This window comes from Caretta caretta, chromosome 3 (genome assembly GCF_965140235.1).
Source record: "Caretta caretta isolate rCarCar2 chromosome 3, rCarCar1.hap1, whole genome shotgun sequence".
Lineage (NCBI taxonomy): Eukaryota > Metazoa > Chordata > Testudines > Cheloniidae > Caretta > Caretta caretta.
Window position 1 is genome coordinate 130,727,587 of NC_134208.1, and position 27,971 is coordinate 130,755,557.

General features: G+C 43.2%; 2 protein-coding genes across 3 annotated transcripts in view; one reads left to right on the top strand and one right to left on the bottom strand.

Moving 5' to 3' along the window:
• GNPAT (glyceronephosphate O-acyltransferase) overlaps positions 1-13,153 on the bottom strand; it is a 38,671-nt gene extending 25,518 nt beyond the window's left edge. Inside the window, exons 1-2 of one of the 2 annotated variants that reach the window (XM_048843935.2) lie at positions 12,464-13,153; positions 2,756-2,944 (exon numbers count right to left, since the gene is read on the bottom strand). In XM_048843935.2, the coding sequence (XP_048699892.2) occupies positions 2,756-2,944; positions 12,464-13,048 (774 nt within the window). In that variant the 5' untranslated portion in view covers positions 13,049-13,153. Of the gene's footprint in view, positions 1-2,755; positions 2,948-12,463 lie in introns of both variants that reach the window. The other variant, XM_048843934.2, reaches the window with a different exon arrangement.
• Positions 12,764-27,818, top strand: FSAF1 (40S small subunit processome assembly factor 1). The gene is made up of 7 exons (XM_048843942.2): positions 12,764-12,876; positions 13,961-14,318; positions 22,002-22,058; positions 22,660-22,755; positions 24,047-24,133; positions 26,367-26,419; positions 27,415-27,818. Exons 2-7 carry the CDS (start codon positions 14,028-14,030, stop codon positions 27,542-27,544), a joined length of 714 nt encoding a protein of 237 aa, XP_048699899.2. The 5' UTR covers positions 12,764-12,876; positions 13,961-14,027; the 3' UTR covers positions 27,545-27,818.
• Positions 27,819-27,971: the final 153 nt, after the last annotated feature.

Here is a 27,971-nt window from a genome sequence, read left to right on the forward strand (position 1 = left end):
AAAAAAAAAAAAATCAAACAAATGCAACTCAGCTCATACCCTGAAATTTTCTAGACCAGTTCCAGCAAATTGCCAAGGAAGAAAATTCCAAAGATGGTGGGTGGTTCACTCAAGTGAGTACGTTTTCCCCACTCAGACAGCAGACTGTTGTGCTCTACACCAGCTGTAGCTGGCAGATATATTCCCAAGACAGCCCCAAGTAGAGCATCTTGCAATAGTCTGAAGAAGAAATGTTTGAGACTGGACTGTAACTGGCAAGATCATTAACCTCCAAGGATGAGTCTACATTGCAGCTGGGAGTATGCCTCCTAGCCCGGATAGACAGACTCATGCCACCTCTACTCAAGCTAGCATGCTAAAATAGCAACGTGGATGTTGCAGCAGGGGTAGCAGCTCGGGATAGCCACACAAGTCCAAGCCTGCCGATCCCCAGGTCTGAGCTTGGATGGCTAGCCCAAGCCACCACCTCCATATTGATATTTTTCATTCACTAGTTCAAACAGAGCTAGCGTGAGTCTGTCTCCCGGGGCTGGAAGGCTCGCTCTCAGCTGCAGTGTAGACATACCAAGTGCGTGGGGGATTTCTGAGTAAGGGCTTAACCACCACTTGTTTCAGCATTGCTGGCAGCTTGCCCTGCTGAAGGGATGGTACTGAAATTAGAGGAGGAGCTGGTAAGTAACCCTTATGTTTCAGCTGCTAAAACGCTTTCCACTATAAAAACAGTCACAAGAACCTTTTAAAAAGAAACTAACAGCTCCATGGTTTGCAGCAGCTTTTAAAATGCAGCTGGGAGAAAGCCATTGGGCTAGAGAAGAGCATTTTCTTTGTCTCATGAAATTCCATGCAGGGTTAACATAAAAACAGCCATACTGGGCCAGACCAACGGTCCAGCTAGCCCAGTATCCTGTCTCTAACAGCGGCCAGTGCCAGATGCTTCAAAGTGAACGAACTGAACAAAGTGAGTGATCCATCCCGTCATCCAATCCCAGCTTCTGGCAGTTGGAGGTTTACGTACACGTGGTGCATGAGGTTGTGTCACTGACCATCTTGGCTAATAGCCATTGATGGACCTATCCCCATGAATTTATTTAATTCTCTTTTGAACCCAGTTATACTTTTGGCCTTCACAACATCCCTTGGCAACAAGTTCCACAAGTTGACTGTACATTGTGTGAAGTACTTCTTTTTGTTTGTTTTAAACTGCTGCCTATTAATTTCATCAGGTGACCACTAGTTCTTGTGTTACATGAAGGGGTAAATAACACTATCCTGTTAACTTTCTCCATGCCATTCATGATTTTATAAACCTGTTTCATAACCCACTTTAGTCATCTCTTCTCTAAAATGATCAACCCCAATCTTTTTAGTCTTTCTTCATATGGAAGCTATTCCATACCCCTAACCATTTTTGTTGCCCTTCTCAGAAAATAATATATTAGAAATGGAAAAAGTATAGAGATGAGGTAACCAGAACCGCATGCAGTATTCAAGATGTGGGCATATCATGGATTTATAGAGTGGCATTAGATATTTTCCTGTTTTATTATCTATCCCTTTCCTAATGGTTCCTAACATTCCATTAGCATTTTTGACTGCTGCTGCTGCCTATTGAGTGGATGTTTTCAGGGAACTATCCAAGATGACTCCAAGAATCTCTTTCTTGAGTGAGAACACCTAATTTAGACTCCATCATTTTGTACATATAGTTGGGATTATTTTTCCAATGTACATTACTTTGCACTTATCAGCATTGAATTTCATCTGCCATTTTTTTTGCCCAGTTTAGTGAGATCTCTTTATAACTCTTCACAATCAACTTTGAATTTATCTACCTGGTGTAATTTTGTATCATCTACAAATTTTGCCATCTCACTGTTCACCCCCTTTTCCAGATTTTATAAAGCTGTTAAACAGCACAGATCCCAATATAGATCCTTGGGAGACCCTACTATTTATCTCTCTCCACTGTGAAGTGACCATTTATTCCTACCCTTTGTTTGGTTAGCAGTTATAAAGTGTTAAAAACTGTCATTTCCCCTACATTGCCATTTGTCCCCATCGCCATCCCCTCCGTGGACCTAATACATCATCCGTGTCCTACCCCATCCGGGAGCACCAGACAGGGCAGGAATTCCTTTAACTTCTCGGGAGGGGCGGAAGGAAGGCAGCCAAGCCAGGTTCCCACTGACAACCTCCTGGATCCAGCAGCCCACCTGAGTCTGGGATAACGGCCTTCTCTTGCTGCCAGCTAATGCAGTGAGTCCTGTAGCTCAAGCAGTAGCAGGCTGTGCTGAAATGCTGAAAGTTCAGGCTTCAAAACCTGATGATGATGCATGAGGGGAAGGAGTTGTTACAGTTGTTTTTACTAATTGTTTCCAATTTGTTTTTACCATTCTCCTTTAAAGAAAGCTAGGAAATTTCATTAAAATGTATGCTTATGTATTTTATAATGTTGCTTTCTTTCAAGACCCATAAAAAAAGTCAAGCAGGGTGGATAAACTGTGCAACATACTGGCATGCTTGTAAAATCAAAACACTGCTTGGAGATCATCTACCATAACCCTGTGGGTAAAACAGTGTATTTATTCTGCCTGCTAGCAAAGGGTGGTGTTCAAGTTCTTGATTTACTGGTCTTTCCAACAACAAATAAATAACCTGTCTGACAGAGATTAGAAAAAGGATTCTCCCCTCCTCCCACACAATGTCTATCTGAATTTCACCTACTACGAATTAGAGACTCGATGTTTGGTCTCACCTGTTTGATAACATACTGAACTTGCTCAGACTGCACAACACTATTTTTAATGGCACTTGGTTTGCAAGCTGAAAGTCCTTTGTAAATGACAGGAGTGTAACATTTCATTGCATATCGCAGGTCACTGGACTGCCGCCTCTCCTCCAAGATATCTTCAAACTCATCCCTTTTCTTTGATGTGAGTTCTTTCTGCTGGGAATATGCAAACACAGAATGAGACCATATCTTAAACCAGCCAATGGTATTCTTAGATATATCAGTTAAGCTTTATTCTGCTGTCATGTAATACTTTTGCAATGTTTGTTTATTGAATTCTTAAACAAATTTCCCATGCATAAACAAATATTACATAGACGTAACCTTCCCCACCAAAAAGAGCTTGGCAGAACAAATGGGCTTTGAAAGGCAACAGGGACCACAGAGAAAGTGCCTTGCCTCCAGCATCTTCTTAATTAAACTAATGGGTTGTGACTTAAGCACTTCTGATTTCAACTGTTGCAATTACATGCAAGGAATGAGGTGATCTCTGAGATATCCAAGATGCAACCCATCTAAGGCTAAGGATAAATCAAACTGGAAGACAGTGCAAATCAGGGAACACAAGTGTAAAAAGGGTCCTTGAATGAAACACCCTTTACCCAGTGCAAAATGCAACGGCCAGTTTGTTAAAGTTTCTGGATCCAATTGCTCTGGCTAGTCCCCTTAGTCTTGCTGGGGCTGTGTTTCAGCCATCTTGCACCCATCAAAACTCAAGCAGCAGCAGCACCAAACTCTAGGCAAATCAATTAACTGCACTGGCTGGACTCAAATGAAATGGAAACAAAACTGACAGTCATCTGCACATTGGAGATATAAGACCTCACGTTGCCTCAATGTATCCCACAGAAACCTCACAAATATGTTGAGCAAGAAGCATAATGAGATAGAAGCCTGCAGCAACCAACACAAGAGGACCCTTGAGGCAGACAGGCACCACCTTCTGTGCTCTCTTGGCCAGAAAAGAAAAGAAGTCACTCATCCCTGCCAGTGACCACAACAATACCTTGCGGTCAACACAATCAAAGGTAGCTCACAGACCTAGAAAGGCATGGGTCCAACTCAAGTGGTGGCCTGAAGAAGAGAGATATAAATGTTCCCATGTTGCATTTAGGAACTAAAATAGTATATCTATTCATACTACAAAACTCATCATATAGCCTGCACCCAACTTTTCTGCCTGTATCAGGTATGTGGGAATTTCAAACTCATCTGACAGAGGTGGGTATACTGTAAACTCTTTGTTCCAGGGAGAAAAAAAGCTATATTTTCTACCAACACCACTGGGCATATGAGATAGCAAAGGGCACAGTAGTCTCCTGCATGCATCACAGACTCACAGCTATCTCAGTACTGCAGTAAAAACCCCAGCTGCTACTGAAATAGGGCTTGATTCAAGTCCACTGAAATCAAATGGAGTCTTTCCAAGACTTTAGTGGTCATGGACGTGGCCCATAGTCCCCAGGACTTTGTTCATAATTGAAAACCATGTGTGAGGGGCATGCAAATGGCAGGGGAAGTCCCAATTATATTGAGATTGCTGGCAGCTACTATCTAAAAAGTAATAAAAAAATACTGTATGTGTGATGTGGCTAAGTTAACCTTGCTATTAGAACCTTTACTCTTACATTTTCCTTATTTGCATTCCAAGTTGCAACTAATTTAGCACTACTGTAGTTTTTTGCATTTTGTTTCTCTCTTTTTTTTTTTTTAACATAAAAGAAAAATAAAGCAAAGTGCCTTAGGCTATGGCACTATAGAGATGCACAACTCCACAAGTCTTAAACTGCACCAAATGATAGTTACACAAAAATCTGCAACAGCAGCATTATACAGCTATTGCATAACTCAGATCTGTGCAACATTAAAGTGTTGCAGATAATTATGAAACTAAAAGCCTAATAAAATTGTTTTACTGTGCTTACAATGAAAGCAAGTTTACAGTTGTTTACTACTATGTTATTTTAAAATCCGTTTGATCATGCTTGCCAAACAATTCCTGCACATAAAGGTGAAGTTCTGGGTGATTTTAAAATTCAGCCATTCAAGTTACCTGTACACAAAAACAAAAATTTTGATTTTTTTACTTAAATGAAACAGAAGTATACTTTTTTTACTTGCTTATCTCACTTAAAAAAAACAACAACAGATTTTACACAAACTATCCAAAGCAACTCGTATTTGTGTAAAGACCAAACACCAAAAGAACAAATTGAGAGGAGAGAATTTACAGGAAAGGGAAAACAGTAGATTAAGGCTATGTCTACCCTGCGCACCTTACAACGGCGTGGCCGCTCTTTATCACTGGGAGAGAGCTCTCCAGGTGACAAAATAAAACCACTTCAGACAAGGGGCAGTAGCTTCATTACCGGGAGCAGAGGGCCTGCTGCTGATGTTCTGTCCACACCGGTGCTTTCATCGTCAAAACTTTTGTCGTTCGGGGGGGAGGGGGCGCAGAGGATTTCCTCACCCTTAAGTGACAAAAGTTAACACGACAAAAGTGCCAGTGTAGACATAGCCTAAATCTCTACCAGTTGTTAAATACAGATGTGGCCATTTAAAGTTCCTTACACTCGATTTTTTCAGTGAAATTTAAAAGGATTATAAAACTTTCAATCTTTGCTTCTCTCTCCAGTCTCCAATTGATCAGTGTGCTACAATACCTAAGTAATCTAAGAACATATGTGCTATGACTGGTATTAGTGTGTGAAGTGTGTCAGCTGTTGCCACTGATCTCTCTGCATCAATCCTCCTGCTCAAAAATAAAGCAGGAAAAGAAGAATCTATAAAAGGGGCTCCAAGACCTAAAATGAGATCAGCGGCTGGGAAAAAAGGGCACAGAATAGTGCTAGTTCATAAATTAAGTACATATAACATATACATATATTAAGTACATATAACATAAAATATATTGGTACATAAATATAAGTTAAAGCCTTTATTTCAGCTAGAAAACGTTAAACAAAGCCCTGAAAATTTGGTAATCTGCAGCTATGTAGAAATGAAAAAATGCAATACTCAGCTTTGGCATTATCACATCCATTACCCACTGCATTGCCAATGCCACCACAGAAAGCTTATCTGGTGACAGCAGATTTTAAAAGGACACTGTCAAGCTAAGAGTTACATTTCTATCTGACTGAATAGCCAGACCACAGAAACATCCCGCCTTTCTCAGTTTGGTTACATCGTGCAATTTGACAGTGCTTTTCCTACAGCCAAACAATGTAGCTGGCCCAATGGTTATTTTTGCTTCCTGGCCTCAAGCACTGCTCGGGGAGCCCCTGTTCACACTCTCTTCCCCAAACACTAAAAGCAGGGTGGTTTTACAGAACAGCAAAGCTACTGTTTCAGATTGGCTGGATGCTGCTATAGAACTCCCTCATTTAGAAAATTATATTAAAATGTTTTAAAATGCACATATTAACAGTTGTCATGAGAAATGTACAGGTATTGCAGGATACTGGAAAAGACAAGCAGCCACAAGCCTGGAATTCCCCAAACTCCACAGAGCTGTCCCCCTGCTCCCAGGATACCAGTATGGAGCCAGGGAGAGGCGTAAAGAAGAATTCAGGAGGCTGTTCCCAGACACTGGAACTGGGAATTTCCTCCTCCTCTCCCCCATACCTTTTCAGAATCCAGGCAGGAGAATGGTTGAGCATCCCCCCCTCTCAAATTCTCTGCATGAAACAGGGAGAAGAAATCCATGAAAAGTAGGGCTAGGCATGTTCTCTCCCTCCCCCCTCTTCCCCAGAGCCAGGAGAGAGATGAAGGGGAAACAGCCAGGGCAAATGGGGTCCCCTAGACTCATCCCTGGATCCTGCCAGAGGAAAGAGGGTACAGTGAAGTGTGGCAGCACCCCTAGGAACTCTCTACAGTGCTGTGGAGTGGCCCTGGCCAAGAGGGTAACCACAGGGATGAGAAAATCTTCACTTGTTCTTGTACTCAGAGCCAGGAAGTAACGGCAGGTGCCCGGGCATATTGGATGAGAGAATCTCCCTGAGCACAAAGAGCAGTGAGATGGCTTTTGCTGCTGTTATAGAAGGGCAGGAGATAGGAGAGAAGGGGCCTTGCATGGGGACTTTTGTGCTGGGAGTGGGGAAGAGCAGTCTTCGCTTCACATGCCAGACTCTGATGGTACCAGGGAGTGCTAGGCACAGATGATACAGAAATCTCCTGCATTCACAAGGGCCATCCTTGAGGCCAGGAGAAAACTCCCATCTCTTCCATAAAGCCAGAGAGCAGCTGCTGGGTGCCTGAGATGGTCTCCCTCCCAATAGCCTGGGAGGTGAGAAGCAGCTGCAGGAGCCAAACAGGTGCAGAGGAGCAGCAGGAGGTTCTTCTCTGAATCCTTACACGGGCCTAGATGGCTGAGGATTGATTGCAGTGGGAGTCAAGTGAGAAGCAATGGAAGGCTAGGGAGGTTCCCCTTTACTCTTCTTCAGGACTAGGAGAGGTGAGGAGCTCACTTTTTCTCCCTTCTCTCCTCCTTCCCCCCCCCAAGAGCATTTGTTTCAGTCCAGAAGGTGCTCCATGCTCATTCACAGCACTACAGCGTAGTCCTCACCAGCTGTGAGCTTCAGGTCCACACACACTTCTGTAACTCACATACAAAAATCTTCACTAACAGGGATTTAAGGTCATAGGCCTTTAGTACTGCCCTGTGCTAACACAGCCACCCAGTCTTGGCTCTCACCTCTTTGATCCCTTCCTTAAGGAGCTCATAGGGCAGACACAGTACCTTACCTCCCTCAGCATCTGCCAATCAGCAGCAATACATCCCAGACCAATAGGTCTGCAAACAGCATGGTGATAGTCCATGGAACTGCATGACTACGATTGCTGATTTGGAGTTGCGCTGGGCACAGTGTAAGTGGTAGGTTTGTTTATGGAGGGCTATGGTACAGTTATATTCCTAGTGCCAAGTTAAGGTTGTGCTGTGGGGGAAGTGCCATATTAACTCTGCATTTCCTGGTTTTCTAATGTCTGAGTTTTGGGAACTCTTACACTCTGTCAGGGCATGAGGAGCAAAAGGCAGTGCTGAGCGCCTACAAGCTCAACTTCATGTTAAGGATGATGTGTGTGTGTGTGTGTACATTCCTTGTTTTTTTGGGGAAAGTAGGAGACAGTGAGGAGGCCATAATTAAGTAGGGGCAACTGCAGTATTACTAACTCTTCTGAGTTTATCACAAGTCACACTACTTGGTGTCTCTCAAAGCCACAGCTTCTGGATTCATGTGAGGTCAGAAGCTCATATTTCATTTTTTAAAACATTAGTTTCTAGCACTAATGTTTGCAGAGAAAAACTTTGAAAATGTCAATGCTAAAGGCTCCAACAGCAGAAGATAAATGAAAAAAATCCAAATTGTTTCACTTTTGGTCTCATGATTTTTAAGCCACTTGTGATTTTTGGACATTTGACTCATGAGATTTGAACACCTCGGTTTGGAAATACTGCAACAGGAGAACATAAGAACTGCCATACTGGTCCACATAGCCCAGTCTCCTGTCTCTGACAGTGGCCAGTCCCTCAAGCTTCAGAGGGAACGAACAGGGCAATTTTGAATGCTCCATCCCTGATCCAGTCCCAGCTTCTGGTAGTTGGAGGTTTAGGGATTCCTGGAGCATGGGGCCACATCCCTGACCATCTTGGCCAACAGCCATTGTTGGACCTATCCTCCATGAACTTATTCTGTTTTTAATCCAGTTATAGTTTTGGCTTTCACAATATCCCCTGGTAATGAGTTCCACAGGTTGACTGTGATTGTGTGAAGAAGTACTTCCTTATGTTTGTTTTAAATCTGCTGCCTATTAATTTAATTAACCCCTAGTTCTTGTGTTATGTGAAGGGGTAATTAACACTACCCTATTCACTTTCTCCACACCATTCATGATTTTATAGACCAGTATCAGATCCTCCTCTTAGTGATCTCTTTTCTAAGATGAACAGGCCCAGTCTTTTTAGCCTCTCCCCGTACTGGAGCTGTTCCATCCCCCTAATCAGGAGGAAGGGAGGGTGCTATAAGGAGATTTCCTGGGCACTTCTTACAGTCCCTCAGATCATAGACACGGACTCCGTGGACTGGAGCACCCACAGGGAAAAATTAGTGGGTGCTCTGCACCCACCAGCAGCCAAGCTGCCCTCCCCCCCGCCCTACCCCCAAGCGTGCCACATCCCCACTCCTCCGCCTACCTCCCAGCACTTCCCACCGCCAAACAGTTGTTTGGCGGCACTTAGGACTTTTCAGAAGGGGGAGGGGAGGAGTGGGGATGCAGCGCACGCAGGGGAGGAGGCGGAGAAGAGGCGGGGCAGGGGTGGGGACTTGGGGGAAGGGGGTGGAATGGGGGCAGGAAGGGGTCAGGGACTTTGGGAAAGGGGCGGAATGGGGGCGGTACAGGGGCGGGGCCAGGGTGGGCTTGAGCGCCCACCAGGAACAGTGGAAGTTGGCGCCTATGCCTCAGATATCACTGAGGAAATGTTCCTGAGAGGTAAGAGGAAAGCAGATGAGAAACCTCCATTTCAGTGGCAAGAAAACAGGACAAAAGGGTGACTGCGAGAAATCTCATCAAAGGATTAGAAGTAAGAGGGAGGGACCCTGCAGTGGGTAAGAAGGGTAAAGAAGTCAAGGGGTCAACAACTGAGCTGAAAAAGGAAAGGGAGGACAGAGATGTTAAGTCTTGAACATGAATGGATTGGGAAAAACTGAAGGAGCAGATGGCAGTGCAGAGCAAAGGAAGCAGATGGGCGATGCAGTAGTAATGAGAAGGAGCGATCCTTGGTGAAGCTGAAGTCAAGCAAGCGACTGTTTGGAAAAATGGAGATCCAGACCTGAAGGTATAACAAGATGGTGAGGAGAGGAAGGAAGCTAAGGGGCGGACAGGATGTCAACTTGGAAGCTGAAGTTATTGAAGATGAGGGTGGAGGACTGCAACGATAAATCACTGCAGCATGAAGGGGAGAGCCTCTCTCTGTGCTGTGGAGCCCTACTGAATACAGTGGGACTCCACAAGGGCATATGAGTGTACAGATCAAGTTACAGTCATCACAGACTCAAGAAGCCATTCTGCTTTAAAATAGAGTTCCAATCTCCTTTCTAGATTCCACACATGCACACATCTTTCAGCTGTTCCTACATTTCTCAAACAAATTCCTGTTAGTCTGAAGTTCATGATTCTGTGTGTAGGAAGGAAGAGAAGAGATGGAGTAGATTTTTAAAAGGTTGAACAAATTTTGCTCAGCTATTTGAATGGAGAGCAGTTTATCCATATGTTCTAAATAATAAAAAATTGCATTAATTTAGGTCCCTCAAAAATTGGCTGATGCTAGAAATGTCAAACTGCACTTGTTTTGTGGAATCCTCACTAGGAAAGGGGGAACAAAAATCAAGTTTTACAACAAACAGTTCTACAGTAAAAAATGCTGAAGCTGGGAATTTTACACATGTTATTTGTGTAACTGAGCTGGAGAAGCAGGGCAGATTCCACAGTTAAAAGATATACTGCTTAACTGATCCACTTAGAACCACCCTAGTACTGCTATCCCACTAGACAGGCACAAGGTATCTAAAGCATTGTGGGCCTGATCCAAAGCCCAGTGAAATCAACCAGAGTCTTTCAGTGGGCATGAATCAAATTCTTTGACAACAAAGACATCTAATAAATTAGTTAAAAGAAAAGGAGTACTTGTGGCACCTTAGATACTAACCAATTTATTTGAGCATGAGCTTTCGTGAGCTACAGCTCACTTCATCGGATGCATACCGTGGAAACTGCAGCAGACTTTATATACACACAGAGAATATGAAACAATACCTCCTCCCACCCCACTGTCCTGCTGGTAATAGCTTATCTAAAGTGATCATCAGGTTGGGCCATTTCCAGCACAAATCCAGGTTTTCTCACCCTCCACCCCCCCACACAAATTCACTCTCCTGCTGGTGATAGCCCATCCAAAGTGACAACTCTCTACACAATGTGCATGATAATCAAGTTGGGCCATTTCCTGCACAAATCCAGGTGGGAGGAGGTATTGTTTCATATTCTCTGTGTGTATATAAAGTCTGCTGCAGTTTCCACGATATGCATCCGATGAAGTGAGCTGTAGCTCACGAAAGCTCATGCTCAAATAAATTGGTTAGTCTCTAAGGTGCCACAAGTACTCCTTTTCTTTTTGCGAATACAGGCTAACACGGCTGCTACTCTGAATCTATCTTTAGTCTTGGTGCTTTCCCCCCCGCCCCCATTCTCCTTCAAACAGACAGGATTAAGTGCAAAAACTAGCATTATTGTAATATTAGATCTGAGAAGTCAAACACTCAAAAGTCAGGTCATTACAAAAGCTAGAGTTGCAATCATAACATCTTGTACATATCACAATATTGATTAAACAAGTAATACTGTAGGTTTCCATTTAAAAAGGAGGTGTTTGTGTATCTGCAATAGAAACCTTTTTGTTGGTGATAGGGAATTTAATTACTATTTCTTTCCAACTATATAATTTTTTTTTAAAGAATTCAGATGGAAAATAAGTCTCCTGTAAAGGGAAAGGAACTGAAATAAGTAGCCACCTTCAGATTTAGGAGCCTATAGAGATGTAGTTGATGGCTTCTGGACAGAACCCACACAGAACCACAAATTTAGTGAATGTTAATTAACAGACATTGAGATGATAGTAAATTAGTGTTATTTATTGTCAGTTTAAACAGCAATCATACTTGCAAATCTCTCTCTTGTTTGAGCCTATTTTCTTCCATTACTAAGTAATTCCCACTAGTGTGTGGGAGGTGAGATTAGTTTATAACAACATACAGCCATCATCACACCAGCATCATGTCTTGTCATTTATAAGGGTGCATTTATTACCTCATCCCAAGTGTTTTCCCCCTAGGCTATTAATTGTAAGATATTATAGTTACATTTTATGGGTTTTATTTGTACTAGACATTTCATATTCTGCCTGGGAAGCTGAAGCAAAAAGAAAAACCTACAGTGACTAAAAGGAACAGGGGGAAGATTTCAAACAATCCTGAATGAGAGTGTCAAACCAGAATGTGAAACACACAGCAACACCATCAGAACAGAAGGCAGCAAGTTACACGCAATAGTAAGATCCCTCGGGTGGGGCGGGAGAGAAAGAGAACGACTAATTTCCACCTTTCCTAGGGGGGACACCGAATGAAGAGTTTATAATACACAGCAAAATCCCTCCCGCTCCAGGACAGAGAGGGCCCCAGCTCCCCACTCTGCTGCACCTGAGGGTTGGCGAATATGACCACGGTGGGTGCAACCACCCTCTACTAGAGGGGAACCGGCAGCGCACTGAGGGCTGGTAGCAGGCACAGCACCGCGGCTGAGCAGCCCCACGGGAGCGCGGCCATTTCGCGGGGAATCGTTAGGGTTCGGAGTGAACGGCGGCGACAGGGGTCCCCTCGCCTGCGGTCTGCGCGGCGCCTCCGGAGCAGTCCTACTCGCCCCCAGAGTCCGGGGACCGGACCGGACCAGACCGGACTAGCCAGCCCCACCCCGCCAGGCGGCCCCGCAGCGCCCTCTGCCGCTCCCCAGGGGGAGGAGACCCGATACCCGCCCCCCAAGTGGCTGTCGGCGGCGGCGCTCCGGAGCCTGGCCGAGCCCAGACGCGTGGGGAAGGGGCCGCGCCGCGCCCCCGGCACCTACCGAGTACATAGGAGCCCCGAGCCGGGAGCGTCCCGCCGCCGTCGCCATCCTGCCCGCGCTGCCGCCGGACTGAGCCCGCCCCGCCTTATCGGGCTCCGTCTCCACCTGGAGCGCCCATTCCCCCGCCCGCCTCGCTCTGCCTAGCGGGCGGCTCCGCGCGGGGGCGGGGAGAAGCGACCCGTGGGCGCCGCCATGTTGGATACGACGGCGGCCGCGTGCGGCCAAAGCCGCGCGTGCGTGCGCGCGCTCGTTCTTCCGCGCCGCGGGCGGGTCGGGGGAGATCGTGGCCCCGGGGATGAAGCGGCGCCCGGGCAGGTGCCCGCAGGAGGAGGAGGAGGAGGAAGTGGCGGCGGCGGCGGCGGCTGCGCGCTGCTGTCTGCTGGACGCGGTGCTCGGCTCCCTGTATGATCTCGGTGGGTGAGAGCGGGAGCCGCGCGTGTAGGGCCGGGCGCTGCAGTCCCTGAGGCAGGGCTCGGGGCGGCTCGCTCCAGGGGCCCCTCGCAGGCACTGTGCCCCCGGTGGAAGGGTGCAGGGCAGCTCCTGCGGTTCCAGTGAGCCCAGGAAGTTTGTCCGTAAGCCCTTCATCCCCCTTCCCCTAGCGACCCTCGAGCCCCCGTAGGCTTCCCTCGAGCAGTGCTAAGGTAGCAATCGATTCCTCCCCGGATCAGGAGCTCGGTCTCTCCTTTGGCTGTAAATTTCATGGGCTCCTCAAAACAGCTCTGTTACCTCCTTCCCTGCCCCGGTTAACTCTGCTTAGCCTTTAGCCTTTACTAGGCTAGCAGTCTTTTACTATGTGCCTATCATCACTGTGTGGTACATAGACACCCAGTGGTCCCTTGCGCAAGTAAACCTGCGTTGATCGGGGCTATACCGGTGGCTCTCAACCTTTCCAGACTACTGTACGCCTTCCACCGGTGTGATTTGTCTTGCGTACCCCAAGTGTCGCATCACTTAAAAATTGCTTGCTTACAAAATCAGACATAAAAATACAAGTGTCACAGCACACTGTTACTGAAAAATTGGTTTCAGAGTAGCAGCCGTGTTAGTCTGTATTCACAGAAAGAAAAGGAGTACTTGTGGCACCTTAGAGACTAACCAATTTATTTGAGCATAAGCTGATGAAGTGAGCTGTAGCTTTTCTTTCTACTGAAAAATTGCTTGCTTTTCCATTTTTACCATATAATTATAAATAAATAAACTGGAATGTAAATATTGTACTTACATTTCAGTGTATAGTATATAGAGCAGTCTAAACAAGTCAAATTTTAGTTTGTACTGACTTCACTACTGCTTTTTATGTAGCCAGTTGTAAAACTAGGCAAATATCTAGATGAGTTTGATGTACCCCTGGAAGACCTATGCATACCCCTGGTTGAGAACCACTGGGCTATACAAAAGAGAGTGAAAGGTTGTGAGGGGAAAACAAACAAACACTACATGTGTTAAAGTCTGATTATTGGGTACCTGAGAAAGAAAGCTGAAATGTTTGTTTTGAAGCACAGGAGAAGAGCCGTTAGTTAAAAATGAAAAGAAAAAGATCCAGAACAAAAATGTGGAGAGCAAGATGGGGTCAGAACCTTCCAGAACAGCAATGGAAAATAGAGCTGCGTGTCCTGATTCAGCAATCCCAGGCAAAAGGAAAAGTGCTTCCAGTTTCTTTGAAAAACTGAAAAATGAGATGCATCATAACTCTGTTGATTCAAAACGATCAACCCCAGAAACCAGCGGTTCTAATGCTGTGTCACCCGAACCTACGCAACAGGGAAAGACCACAGAGGTGGAAGTTGTGACATTTCATGGTCGGAATAAAAAGAAGAAACCTAAAGTGGAACTCACTCAGGACAGTGTTTCAAAGGTAATGAATGGGTCATTCATTCAGATCAAAGGAGGTGGGCCAGGGCTCCAAGGTGGTACAGAGTATTCTCTCTTTCATGTGATTGACTTGCTGATTCTTGTTCACATGCTCAGGGTTGAAGTGATTGCCATATGTAGAGTCAGGAAGGAATTTCCCCCCAGGTCAGATTGGCAATGACCTTGGGGGGATTTCTCCTTCCTCTGCAGCATGAGGTCTGGGTCACTTGGCTCATCTGAGTACATCTCAGTTAATCAATTTCCTGCCATGTCAGGAGCCTCCGGCAGTGGTGCACCTCGGTAGCTCCTAGTCTCTCTGCCTGTCAGGTAATAGTTTAGTCTCCTGAGGAGTATAATACCTTTTTCTAATTTCAGTGGTTGGGTTGAGTGTGCGGATGCTGGGTGATGTTGGTGACTGTGATATACAGGAGATAAGAGTAGATGATCTGGTGGTCCCTTCTGGCCTTAAGTTGTACGACTTTCTGAAGTCTTGAAACGGCAGAGACTATGCTAGGCCAACCCCGCCCCTGGCAAACTCCATTGACATAAAACTAGATGAATTTGATGTTTTTTGTCATAAAAAATTGGCAGTATTTGTAGACTGTGTTTTGTCCATTATTTATATTATAATAACACAGTAGGCTAGCCTTTTTTCTTGCACATTGCTGACAGAGTGGCTACTTCTTAACATGCCACAAATTTGCTATTTGTTGCTGTAATACTTTATAAACACATTTCCTTACAAATGTAAGATTTTCGTCCATATTTGCCTTGACATTCAAATATATAATGTAGTGATTTCAATTACCTCAGTTAAATCTATTAACTAAGGGTTGTTTGGATGGAAAGTGCATTAAGGATGAGATTTTCATAGCCATCTAGGAGACTAAAAGGGCAACAAAAATGATTAGGGGTATGGAACGGCTTCCATATGAGGAGAGATTAATAAGACTGGGACTTTTCAGCTTGGAAAAGAGATGACTAAGGGGGGGATATGATAGAGGTCTATAAAATCATGACTGCTGTGGAGAAAGTAAATAAGGAAGTGTTGTTTACTCCTCATAACACAAGAACTAGGGGTCACCAAATGAAATTAATAGGCAGCAAGTTTAAAACAAACAAAAAGAAGTATTTTTTTCACACAACACACAGTAAACCTGTGGAACTCTTTGCCAGAGGATGTTGTGAAGGCCAAGAATATAACAGAGTTCAAAAAAGAACTAGAGAAGTTTATGGAGGATAGGTCCATCAGTGGCTATTAACCAGGGTGGGCAGGGATGGTGTTTCTCGCCTCTGTTTGCCAGAATCTGGGAATGGGCGACAGGGGATGGATCCCTTGATGATTACCTGTTCTGTTCATTTCCGCTGGGGCACCTGGCATTGGCCACTGTGGAAAGACAGGATACTGGGCTGGATGGACCTTTGGTCTGACCCAGTATGGCCGTTCTTATGTTTTTAAGTTCAATGTCTAGTTTTTGTTAAAGTTAAAAGGAACTGGACATCCAAACCCCTTAGATGGCTCTGAAAATACCACCATAGAAGTAAAAGGTATTATTATTAATTTGTTGTCTGTCTGGGCAATGAGCTTATTTTGTAATTTGCCACTGTGGATCATCAGACAGACACACACATGCTCTCTATGCCTTCACCAAGTGTGCTTTTAGTAGGGCTGCCAATTAATCGGAGTTAACTCACGCGATAAACTCAAAAAAATTAATCGCGATTAATCGAAGTTTTAATCGCACTGTTAAACAGTAGAATAAAGAATACCAATTGAAATTTATTAAATATTTTGGATGTTTTTCTACATTTTCATATATATTGTATTCTGTATTATAATAGAAATCAAAGTGTATGTTATTTTTATTATAAATATTTGCACTGTAAAAATGATAAACAAAAGAAAGTATTTTTCAGTTCACCTCATACAAGTACTGTAGTGCAATCTCTTTATCATGGAAGTGCAACTTACAAATGTAGATTTTTGTTGTTACATAACTGCACTCAAAAACAAAACAATGTAAAACTTTAGAGCCTACAAGTCCATTCAGTCCTACTTGTTCAGCCAATCGCTAAGACAAACAAGTTTGTTTACATTTACAGGAGATAATGCTGCCCTCTTCTTATTTACAATGTCACCAGAAAGTGAGAACAGGCATTTGCATGGCACTTTTGTAGCCAGCATTGCAAGGTATTTATGTGTCAGATATGCTAAACATTCGTATGCCCCTTCATGCTTTGGCCACCATTCCAGAGGACGTGCTTCCATGCTGCTGATGTTCATTAAAAAAATAATGGGTTAATTAAATTTGTGACTGAACTCCTTGTGGGAGAATTGTATGTCCCCTGCTCTGTTTTATCTGCATTCTGCAATATATTTCATGTTATAGCAGTCTCGGATAATGACCCAGCACATGTTGTTCATTTTAAGAACACTTTCACTGCAGATTTGACAAAATGCAAAGAAGGTACCAATGTGAGATTTCTAAAGATAGCTACAGCACTCGACCCAAGGTTTAAGAAAAATCTGATGTGCTTTCGAAAATCTGAGAGGGATTAGGTGTGGAGCATGCTTTCAGAAGTCTTAAAAGAGCAACATTCCGATGCAGAAGTTACAGAACCTGAACCAACAAAAAAGAAAATCAGCTGTCTGCTGGTGGCCTCTGACTCAGATGATGAAAATTAACATGTGTCAGTCTGCACTGCTTTGGATTGTTATTGAGCAGAACCTGTCATCAGCATGGACGCATGTCTTCTGGAATGGTGGTTGAAGCATGAACAGACCTATGAATCTTTAGCATTTCTGGCATGTAAACATCTTGCGATGCTGTGCCATGAGAATGCCTGTTCTCGATTTCAGTTGACATTGTAAACAAGAAGCAGGCAGCATTATCTCCTGAAAATGTAAACAGACTTGCTTGTCTGAGTGATTGGCTGAACAAGAAGTAGGACTGAGTGGACTAAAATTTTACATTGTGTTATTTTTGAATGGAGTTTTTTTGTACATAATTCTACATTTGTAAGTTCAACTTTCATGATAAAGAGATTGAACTACAGTACTTTTATTAGGTGAATTGAAAAATACTATTTCTTTTGTTGTTTTTACAGTGCAAATACTTGTAATCAAAAATAAATATACAGTGAGCACTGTACACTGTGTTCTGTATTGTAATTGAAATCAATATCTTGATTGAAAATGTAGAAAACATCCAAAAATAATTAAATAAATGGTATTCTATTATTGTTTAACAGTGCATTTAATCACGATTAATTTTTTTTAATCACTTGACAGCCCTAGTTTTTAGTTATACATGAAAAAATATGGTTACCTCTAAGGCCCCAGTTCTGCAAAGATTTATGCATGTGCTTAACTTTATGAATAGTTCCATCGATTTTAATGGGACAACTCATAGTAGTAAAGTTAAGCACGTGTGTTTGTAGGCTTGAGGTCCAATTTCCCAGTTTAAGGGAGATGTTTAAACAGATTTATTCAAATTTATATTGCTGGTGGAATACTTCAGGCACTTTGCACAGACTAACTATTTACAACAAAAATTTAAATAATAATCAGTGTATAGAACTTCCAATACTACAATAAAAACAAGCCTGCCAAGTGATAGATAAAACAATGAGTCATACCCCTTGTATTCCCAGGCCCCTTATACAAATAGCATGAGTTAAGCTTTTATAAGGGACTTGTTCAATAGAAATATGTTTGTTGCTTCAGGTCAGAAGTAAAGCTTTGCATAGTCTTCAACAAGCAACAGCAAAGATGGGTCTAGTGTCCTAGAGACAAAAAAGACAAAAGTCTGCCTCTCAGATTCTTTGTACACGTTTTGTGTTGTCACTGAGCCACCAGCTGCTCTGCTCTGATCTTGTGAGCTGGCATAGAAATGACATCCATAAGGATTCTTCCCTTTCTCTGGAATCACAGTCTTGTACAGTTAGTACTGTGTCTGCTCATATACAAGTTTGGAGAAGCAGATAGCTCAGGGAATTGGGGATGAGATAATGGAGCCTGTTAGGTGGTTGGCTCAAATCCAGACCTGGTCTGTAGTTGTTTGGTCTCAGTCCATTTCTTAATGCTGTTGAGATCCCAAAAATCACCATCATAACTGGCTGTAACTGGCCCACTTGTTGACAGAGTGAGCAGACAAGGACTGACAGAGCCTGGCAGCTGAACTACCTCCCATGCCTAGAAGAGGTTCCCTTCAGTTATTAATTAGTTACAGAGTCTTGGGATAGCTGGGGAGGGATAGCTCAGTGGGGGTTTGAGCATTGGCCTGCTAAACCCAGGGTTATGAGTTCAATCCTTGAGGAGGCCATTTAGGGATCTGGGGCAAAAATTGGGGATTGATCCTGCTTTGAGCAAGGGGGTTGGACTAGATGATCTCCCTTCCAACCCTGATATTCTACGTCTATTTCAAAAGTAGTGTTTATTGCCGTAATCTCTAAGGTCCTGATGCTACAATGGGCTTCGCCTGGGTAGATCCCTGTGCCTCCACTGCCTGTAGGTCTGCTGAGGTGGAGCTCATTGTAGGATTTGGACCTTAGTCACGAACAGCTTGTGAGAGCTGCAAACCATACGATGGGTTCTGCTGTTCATCCCTCTGTTTCTAGGAATCTCTTTACGTTGTTTTTCTCCTCCCCAACACACTCTTCTCCCTCTTCTTCGTGTTTGTGGTTTTTGCTTATGGAAGGTTTTGGCAAATAGCATGTTACAGAGTGTTCTGGAAATTACAAGCAATCAGATGGTTGAGTTGTGATGTTTCATATCTGAATTTTGCCAAAGTTTAGAGGTATTTGGGTTTGATGAGTTGAGTTGACTTGATACATAGGGGAGCTGCAGCATGAAATTCAGGTTTGATAGGAAAGGGGGTTGAATTCAGTGTTCGAGTGCAGATTGAGCTCTAGTTTGAATAGCTATATATGATGCTCCTACTTCCTCTGGGGAGAAGGTGGGAAGGAGAAAAATGCTTTTGCATTTAGACAGTAAAAGTTGAGTGGACGAAACAGTGAAATGGCCTGAATTTTCCAATCCAGAGTGCCACCATACCGCATCAGCCTGCTTAGGAGCTGGCTGTGTATTGGCCTAGAGAGTGCAGTTTGATGTGACTGCTCCCTGATTGCCAAACTCAAGAACTTTAAAAAAAATAAAAATAAAAAGACAAACTGAAATAACTCAATGAGATTTATTACCAATCTGAAATGCACAGAGAAACTTTCAGGGTCCCTCAGGAATGCATTACACACCTTTGCAAGTAGTACTGTATCCTGAAAAGAGCAGAAATCTTACATGAAAATAGCCTGTGTAGAGACAGGTGGTGCCCTGTTCCCAATTTGTCAATTCGTGCTGCTTCATACCCTGCCATGACATCTCCTTCCTCCAGCAACTGAACCATCTCCGAGTTGTGGGATTTTTGATTAAGTCTGCAACTGTAGAACCTCATGCAGCACAGCCTTGCGGTCACAGCTGAGGCATGTTGGCCAGGTGATGTGGAGAAGCTTGCATTACTGCTGTGCCAGTTCTTTGGTTAAACCAAGTTATTCATTTTCCAGGACTGTCCACCCAAACTACTTTCACCAGCATGAACTTTACCTTTTGAGGGAAAAAAAACAAAACACACCAAGCCAAGGAGACATAGGGCTCTGAAATGATCTAAGCTTTGGGTGCATGAGTTGTTTAGCAGAAAAGATGTAGTTTGTACTTTTCTCATTGTGGGCAACTGATAGTAGATTTCTTTATTTTTTTTAAATAGTGCTTTTATTGGCCTGCCACTGTTGACTGTGCTCCTGCATAAGATTTTTTTCTTGTATCCATCATTTAAGATGGCTATATACATTAATACATTTGTTTCTGTAAACAACTATAAATTGAGCATTGTCCTGCAGATTACCACAAATTGTCAGGCAGATACTGGTACCACTGTTCCCTCGAGGAATACACAGATTTTCCATGGCTGATGTACAGTTTGTTTTGACCACTCTGTGTGTCCCATATTTAATGTGCGAAATAAGTGATTTCAAGCTTATATCCTCTTCTTATTCTTTCTTGGTGACCTTATTACAAATTAGTAATAGAAATACTGTTCTATCAATAAAATAAAAACCAGCAGGATCTTATTAAAGGGGATAAGACAAAATGTCACATTTATTGTGAATACAAAAAGAATCGTAGTAGGCAGTCAGTTATAGCTATAACATTTCATTCAGTTTCACATTCATTCACACATTCGTTCATACACACACACAGGTTCTGCAGCTGCTGTATAGTTACCAGTCCTGAATGTAGCTTGAGTTCGTGGCTTGGGTTCGTAGCTTGTGGCGGCTAACTGGCCAGGAAAGCCGGGCACAAGGAAGAGCTGGGTCTCTGTTGGGCATGCACCGATGCGCTTCCATGTTGGCAGCAGAATGCTACCTTTCAGAGTCTTCCATCTCACCCATCCTTTTTGTAGGCTTTAGTTTGAATCCAGAGTCTGTAGGTCTTGCTAAAAGAAAAGAGAGTCTGTATCCGCAAAAAGAAAAGGAGGACTTGTGGCACAGCATCTAAGGTGCCACAAGTCCCCCTTTTCTTTTTGTGGATACAGACTAACACGGCTGCTACTCTGAAACCTGTCGTTTTGGTCTTGCTGTGTCACGCTGCCTCTGGGTCCGTTGCAGACTTTCAGCCTAGGACCTGGCTTTGATGTTTCTTCAGTTGTACTTTTGTTCTTTTTTTTTTTTTTTTTTTTGAGGGTGGACTCCTCTTACTTTGTCAGGGCTGTTTACACTTCATTTCATCAGGACAGGCTGGGGCTGGAGGCTGATTCCATCATCCATACATACCTCATTCAAACATCTAAACTAAACTAATAAGATTACAGCCGAATTTTTCAAAACTGAAGGTTGCAGCAAGCATTTACAAAATGGACTGAGCATTTTAAAATGGAGTTTGGAACAAGTTAAAATGGAGTTTGAGTTACAATATGGACAAGTGTAAGGAATGGCAAACAGTGAACAGAAGTTACAATGTTGAAACAGTGTAAGTTTCAGCAATTTAAGCAGCAATTGGATTGAAAGTGAAACTTAATTAGCCAGTTATTGGGGTAACCGGTTTTACGAATGAATGTTGTTTCATTCATAAAACTTTGCTTATGAAGTTATATTAATAAAGTGAACAATTAAAAACAATTTCATTGATCAGTTCTACAGTATGTGAGGTAAAGATGTATTTTGCAGGCAGTATTTTTTTTTTCTTTCTGACAAACTGCAAATTAAATTTGAATTTTTAAACCAAGTCTACATTGCAGTTGTTATGCAGAATGTGGCCTGTATATTGTTAAAGAGTGAGTAATTGTGGAATACCAGTGTCCACACAAGACGAACAGAGTCTGCTTTTAAAATGGATTATTTTTCTTGTGTGACATTTGCGGGGGTAAAAGACTATCAAACAGAAATACACACACACACACAGAGGATAAAGAAATATGCATTTTTAGAGTCCATACTCTGGACACGATACAAAATTGTTCCATATAAAAGTCTAAAATGTTTATGTATTGTAACAGAGACACAAGAGGTTCCTGCTGAAAGGCTCTAAGCTCTTTCTAGCATTTTATTGCCATTCAAAAAACTCTCGCTGTTGGCACACATTTTACATCGCGGCTAGTTGTCAGATTGAAATGGAAACACTTTCTTTTCTTTATAGACAAAGATGGCTATTCCAGAGAAAAATGTGGCTGGACAAGAATTTAACTTAGAAAAAGTAAGTTACTCTGGCTCATCTAATCATGATGGTTGCTTAGAGTGTGTGTGTGTGTGTGTGTGAGATTGGGAAAGTTAAAGTGGAGACCAATTTGGAATGTTCTTAGATAAATTTATCTTTTGCAAACAGAGCATTCCAGAATATATTGTTTGGTGCAGGCATGTCAGAGGACTGCTAGAGCTGTTGCATAGGGTATCCTTTGAAGATAGATGCATCACAGTTGTTCCATGTCGTCTTCTTTCTAACATATTTGTAGCCACTAATGAATGGTCACTGGCTCACTCTGTGTGAGCTTCTTATAGCTCCTCTCCCTCTATTTGTTCTTCAGTTATATTATTAAACTAAAGTAAAAATCTGTGTCTTTACTAATTCCCCCTCTGAATGTGTATCCAGAGACTGGGGTGAAAAAAAAATTAAATAGGTAATGATCGATGTTCCACAGTAGTACCAAATTTTATTAGTCTTATTTTATAACTATGTTGATTTGCCAAACATTTGTTAAGCATTCTCTGGAATGGATTTCCTTTGTGGTGTGCCGACCATTTTTTTGTGATAGCTCATACCTTTTCTGAAATGGTTTCAAATTTCTGTAACGTTTTAGGCCCGTCTGGAAGTACACAGGTTTGGAATCACTGGATATGAAAAGAAAGAACAGCGGATATTGGAACAAGAACGTGCCATCATGCTGGGAGCCAAGGTATATAAAGATCATAGAATATCAGGGTTGGAAGGGACCTCAGGAGGTCATCTAGTCCAACCCCCTGTTCAAAGCAGGACCAATCCCCAATTAAATCATCCCAGCCAGGGCTTTGTCAAGCCTGACCTTAAAAACTTCTAAGGAAGGAGATTCTACCACCTCCCTAGATAACGCATTCCAGTGTTTCACCACCCTCCTAGTGAAAAAGTTTTTCCTAATATCCAACCTAAACCTCCCCCACTGTAACTTGAGACCATTACTCCTTGTCCTGTCCTCTTCTACCACTGAGAATAGTCTAGAACCATCCTCTCTGGAACCACCTCTCAGGTAGTTGAAAGCAGCTATCAAATCCCCCCTCATTCTTCTCTTCTGCAGACTAAACAATCCCAGTTCCCTCAGCCTCTCCTCATAAGTCATGTGTTCCAGACCCCTAATTATTTCTGTTGCCCTTCGCTGGACTCTCTCCAATTTATCCACATCCTTCTTGTAGTGTGGGGCCCAAAACTGGACACAGTACTCCAAATGAGGCCTCACCAATGTCGAATAGAGGGGGACGATCACGTCCCTCGATCTGCTCGCTATGCCCCTACTTATACATCCCAAAATGCCATTGGCCTTCTTGGTAACAAGGGCACACTGCTGACTCATATCCAGCTTCTCGTCCACTGTCACCCTTAGGTCCTTTTCCGCAGAACTGCTGCCTAGCCAAGATGGTACAAAATGTTGGTTTTTGTCTCTTTCTAAAACGATTTTTTAAATCACACCCCTGCTTTTGTCTATGTTGGAAGAGTCTTTGGCTGACTGGAGAATTAGTAGGTGTATGACATCAGAAATACCCAGGAAGTGAAAATATGATTGAGAGGGAAAGTGATTTCTATTGAGGCCATTTGAAATTTCGTCTGTGAATTTTGTGCATGTTTTTAACCCTTACTGAACTTAGTTTTTCTCCCAGTGTTTCAGTTAAGGCCCTAGAGAGCTTTCCATCTACATTTCCGAGTGGTCCAAGAAACTACCACCAAAAAAGGAAAGAAAACAACAAGCAGAAACCCTTTTTCTTTTAGGGTTTGTTTGATTTTGGGGGTTCTTTTATTGGGGAGGAGAGTGTGGAAACCTTTCAGACTTTCTTAACAAGCCCCCCGTGTCCACTCCCCAAAAAGGACACACAACCTATTTATTCTGTTTCCCTTTGCAGTCGCTCATGGAAGCTGATTCTATGTAGAAACATGTAGATTTTTAGAATATGTTTGAATCTTTCTTGCAATGATAGCTTTACTCATCTTTTTCACTGCAGCCTCCCAAAAAGGAATATTTGAACTACAAGATTTATCAACAGAAAATTAAAGAGAAGAAAACAGTGAAGAAAGAGGATCATAGTATGGTTTGTATGCAATGTTTCCCATAAAATAACAAGGCGCAGGTCGCAACTAGTCCAGTAGCTTAATGGGATAATGACCCAGATTTCATTACCAGTTCCAGTCTCTTATTACTTGGGCTGGTGCTCTGCCTTGAAGATGGGAGGATATTGTTCCAGTCAGCCTCAACCCGTTAGATCAGGGGTCGGCAACCTATGGCATGCGTGCCGATTTTTAATGGCATGCTGCTGTCTGCCTATCCCAGCAGACAGCAGCCTGCCATTAAAAATCCTGCCCTGACCGGCCTGCTCTTCTCTGCCCCCTGCCCACTGCTCTCTCCTTGCAGGGCAGGCAAGCTTCCCCCTCCCCCCACCTCTTCCCCCAGCATGCTGGGTTCCTGCCCCTTCTCCTTCTCCTCCTCCTCCTCCTCTCCCTCCCTGTGGCAGATCAGCTGACGGCCCTTGCTACGGAGGGGAGAGGGAAAAGCGGAGGGGAGAGGGAAAAGCGGAACCGCAGCGCACTCTTTGCTCCGGGGACCTTGGGGAAGTGGGTGGAATTGGCATATCTCCTCCAGCCCCCTGCCGTGAGCCGCTCAGGGCAGGGGGCTGGGAGCACCCCCACGACCCCAGCCCACCGCCCTGACCCCTGCACCCCCCCACACACCCTAGCCCTCTGCCCTGACCCCTGAATCCCCACCCCAACCCCAGCCCTGACTCCTGCACCCCCCACATCCCCACCCCGAGCACCAAACTGGAGCCCACACACTCTCCCTTCCTCCCTCCCTCCCCCCCCACCTGCACCCCTCGCACCAAATGGGAGCTGCCCAGGTAAGCGCTCCACACCCAAACCTCCTGCCCCAACCCTGAGACCCCTCCCTCATTCTAGCTCCTGGCCAGACCCCGCACCCCAACCCCCAGCTTGCTCCTTCCTCCCCAGCCCTGTTCTCAGCGCACTCCCACCCTCATCTCAGTGCAGAGAGAGGAAGAGAACGGCTAGAACCAGGGAGAAGATAGGTACCTACTTTATGTGGACAGGGCCAGGACCCTAGCTGGCAAGAGCCCGCGGGCGGAACCCCAGACTGGCAGCGGGCTGAGCCGCTCAGCCCACTGCCGGTCTGGGGTCCTGGCTGCCGGCCCCTTGCCAGTCAGGGTCCCGGCCACAGGTGCTGCTCAGTCCACTGCCGACCTAGGTGAATGGAACCCCAAGCCAGCAGCGGGCTGAGCGGGCCAGCGCTGTAAGATCAGCATTTTAATTTAATTTTAAATGAAGCTTAAACATTTTGAAAACCTTGTTTACATACAACAACAGTTTAGTTATATAATATATAGACTTATAGAGAGAGACCTTCTAAAAAACGTTAAAATGTATTATTGGCACGCAAAACCTTAAATTAAAGTGAATAAATGAAGATTCGGCACACCACTTCTGAAAGGTTGCCGACCCCTGCGTTAGATTATACTGTGGTATTGATGATCTTCTACAGAGCGTCCCAGTCTATCAGAAGGACAGTAGCCGTTATATCTAGCCTCGAGAGAGGAGGATTCTAACAGGAATAGCGAGGCCATTCTATGGGACAGGGAGCATGTATCTCGCCCCTCTCCCCCTACTCCTTTCCCCCCAAGGTTTTGTGGCAGGGTTGGGAGATCCACTGAGGTTTGTAGCAAGCTTTACAGAGATTATATTTGTAAATTGCAAGAGGTGTGGGAGGACTTTCTGATAACTTAGTGGAGCGGCCGTTGATGCCGATCAAATCCTTTTCCTTGGTCTTTCCAAACTGCCTTATCCATTTGTGGAATTGTGAAACAGATCACCTTATTAGGAGGGGAGCCTAGAGCTCATTACTCCATTTATTCCCATGAGTTATTTGTTCTGATTCTAGCAGGGCTGTTCCCATCAGTGAGGATTGTTCACATGATTATGGAGGATGCAGACTTAGGATAATATGTTTCGTTTAATTTCCTGCCTGCCAGCCCACCCTTGTTTAAATCAAGCCAGCAGTATCACTTTCACCTTTCAAAAGAAACAGAATTAACTTTAGTGGATTTTTACTGCATGTTGCCTAATTACATTTGGCCGGATCCTCAGCAGATGTAAATCTGCATAGCACCATCAAGGATCCAACCCATTATTTAAGCCACCCTGAAACAGTCCGCTCCCTAGACACACAATATGCAGGAGCCTTTATGTTCTGGACTGCTGTTCAGCCAGGAGCATCTGTTCGTTTTCCACTGAAATATTTATCTTTAAATCTGACATCAGGAATATAAATCTGATTCTATCAAGAAAAAGAAGAAAAAAGGTCAGGAGCAGAGGTGAGACATTTTAACTAAGTATTGATAGCAAACTTGCTTTTGCTTACGCTTTCCTGGTGAATTGCCTGTAAATAAAAATGCAGTCTTAGGCCAAAAGCTGTGCATATCAAAATGGAGTCTATTTTTTCGTATACATTCTAGAAACTCCTCACTGCAACAGTGTGATCTTGTTTGTCTAACCTTTTAAACTTGCTAATTTAAGCATTCTCAATTAAACTGCCTTAATTCTGCCCTGACTTGTCAAAAGGTTTGGAAATAGTGGTTTGAGAGTAAGGTGAGGCACTTGATGTGAAATCTAGTGCCTTCCGCCCCATCTTACAAAACAGGGCATTGGTTTTGTCCCTGAGGAAGTGTTCTGCAGGATAAATTTTAAAAACCACATGACATGCTCAGAAGGTGTGATTGCATTTTTAATTACAATGTAGTTGGTTCACTGGAACGATTTCTGTATTTCTCTAAAAGCCTTTATGCTTTCTGATTTTATTTATCCAAATATCTGTGTATGGTTAAGCTAGTAAGTCAAAAATTAATCACATGCATAAGTGTTTGCAGGATTGGGCTATATATTTGTAAAACTTTTCAAAACATATTCATGGCATAACTAGGACCATAAAAATAAGGGAAAAGGCTACTTTTGACCTAAACTGAAATAATGTACTTCTAATATTTTTCTGATTTTTGTATATGTTGTTTTAGGGGTGGTTGATTTAAAGTTATAACTGACTTTAGGGAAGCGATAACCTTCTAATTTTAATTTTGTTGTTTTTAAAATTTGTATCCTATTTTTGGAGTTTGTGTCCATTTAAAATTTGTGTTTATTTAATGTATTAGATGGTTTGGCCTGTAGCTAAGACTCTATATTAATAAACTTCAAACTACTACTATTGCATTATTATAGGTTATGAAACAGGTGTATTTTCACCTTAAATATAGCATTTTTTGCAAATGCTTTGGATGATGACTTTTCTTTATCCTCATTTTTTCTTTAAACCTAGGAAATCCAAAAAGAAAAACTCAGCAGCCAGTATTTTGCCAACAGGACAGGTTGGAAAATTTACAAATGGGACCTTGGTTCTTAGAGGTAGTGACCTAAAGAAAATTAAATCATCAAAAGCGGTTAAATGAAGTTGGTACACCACATCAAACCTGAAAATGAGCTAGAATTAATTTCTTAACTAAAAAATGTCTACATAGCCAATGTTTCTTCGCTGTATTTTAATACCTGTTGCAATACTCTGGGGTTTTTTGGTTTTTTTACCTCAACATCACCCAGTTTCCACTCTGGGGAGAACATAAAATGCATACATCATAAATTCTGAGTAAGAAAAAATAAGTTTTTTTTTTTTCCCCCCTAATGGCAAGTAACCTAATTAAACGATTATTTTCATTGGCTAACAAAGGTGTTGTACTTTATTAGTCTGAGAACTGTTCACTTTGCGAGCTGAAAATTACTTGGGTGTTGTCTCAATGAAAAAGTGACTTATGTTTGTTTGGGATTTTTTTAACTGAAGAAAAAAAGTTTAGCTTTTTGTGAGTATGAGGACAGTGAGGA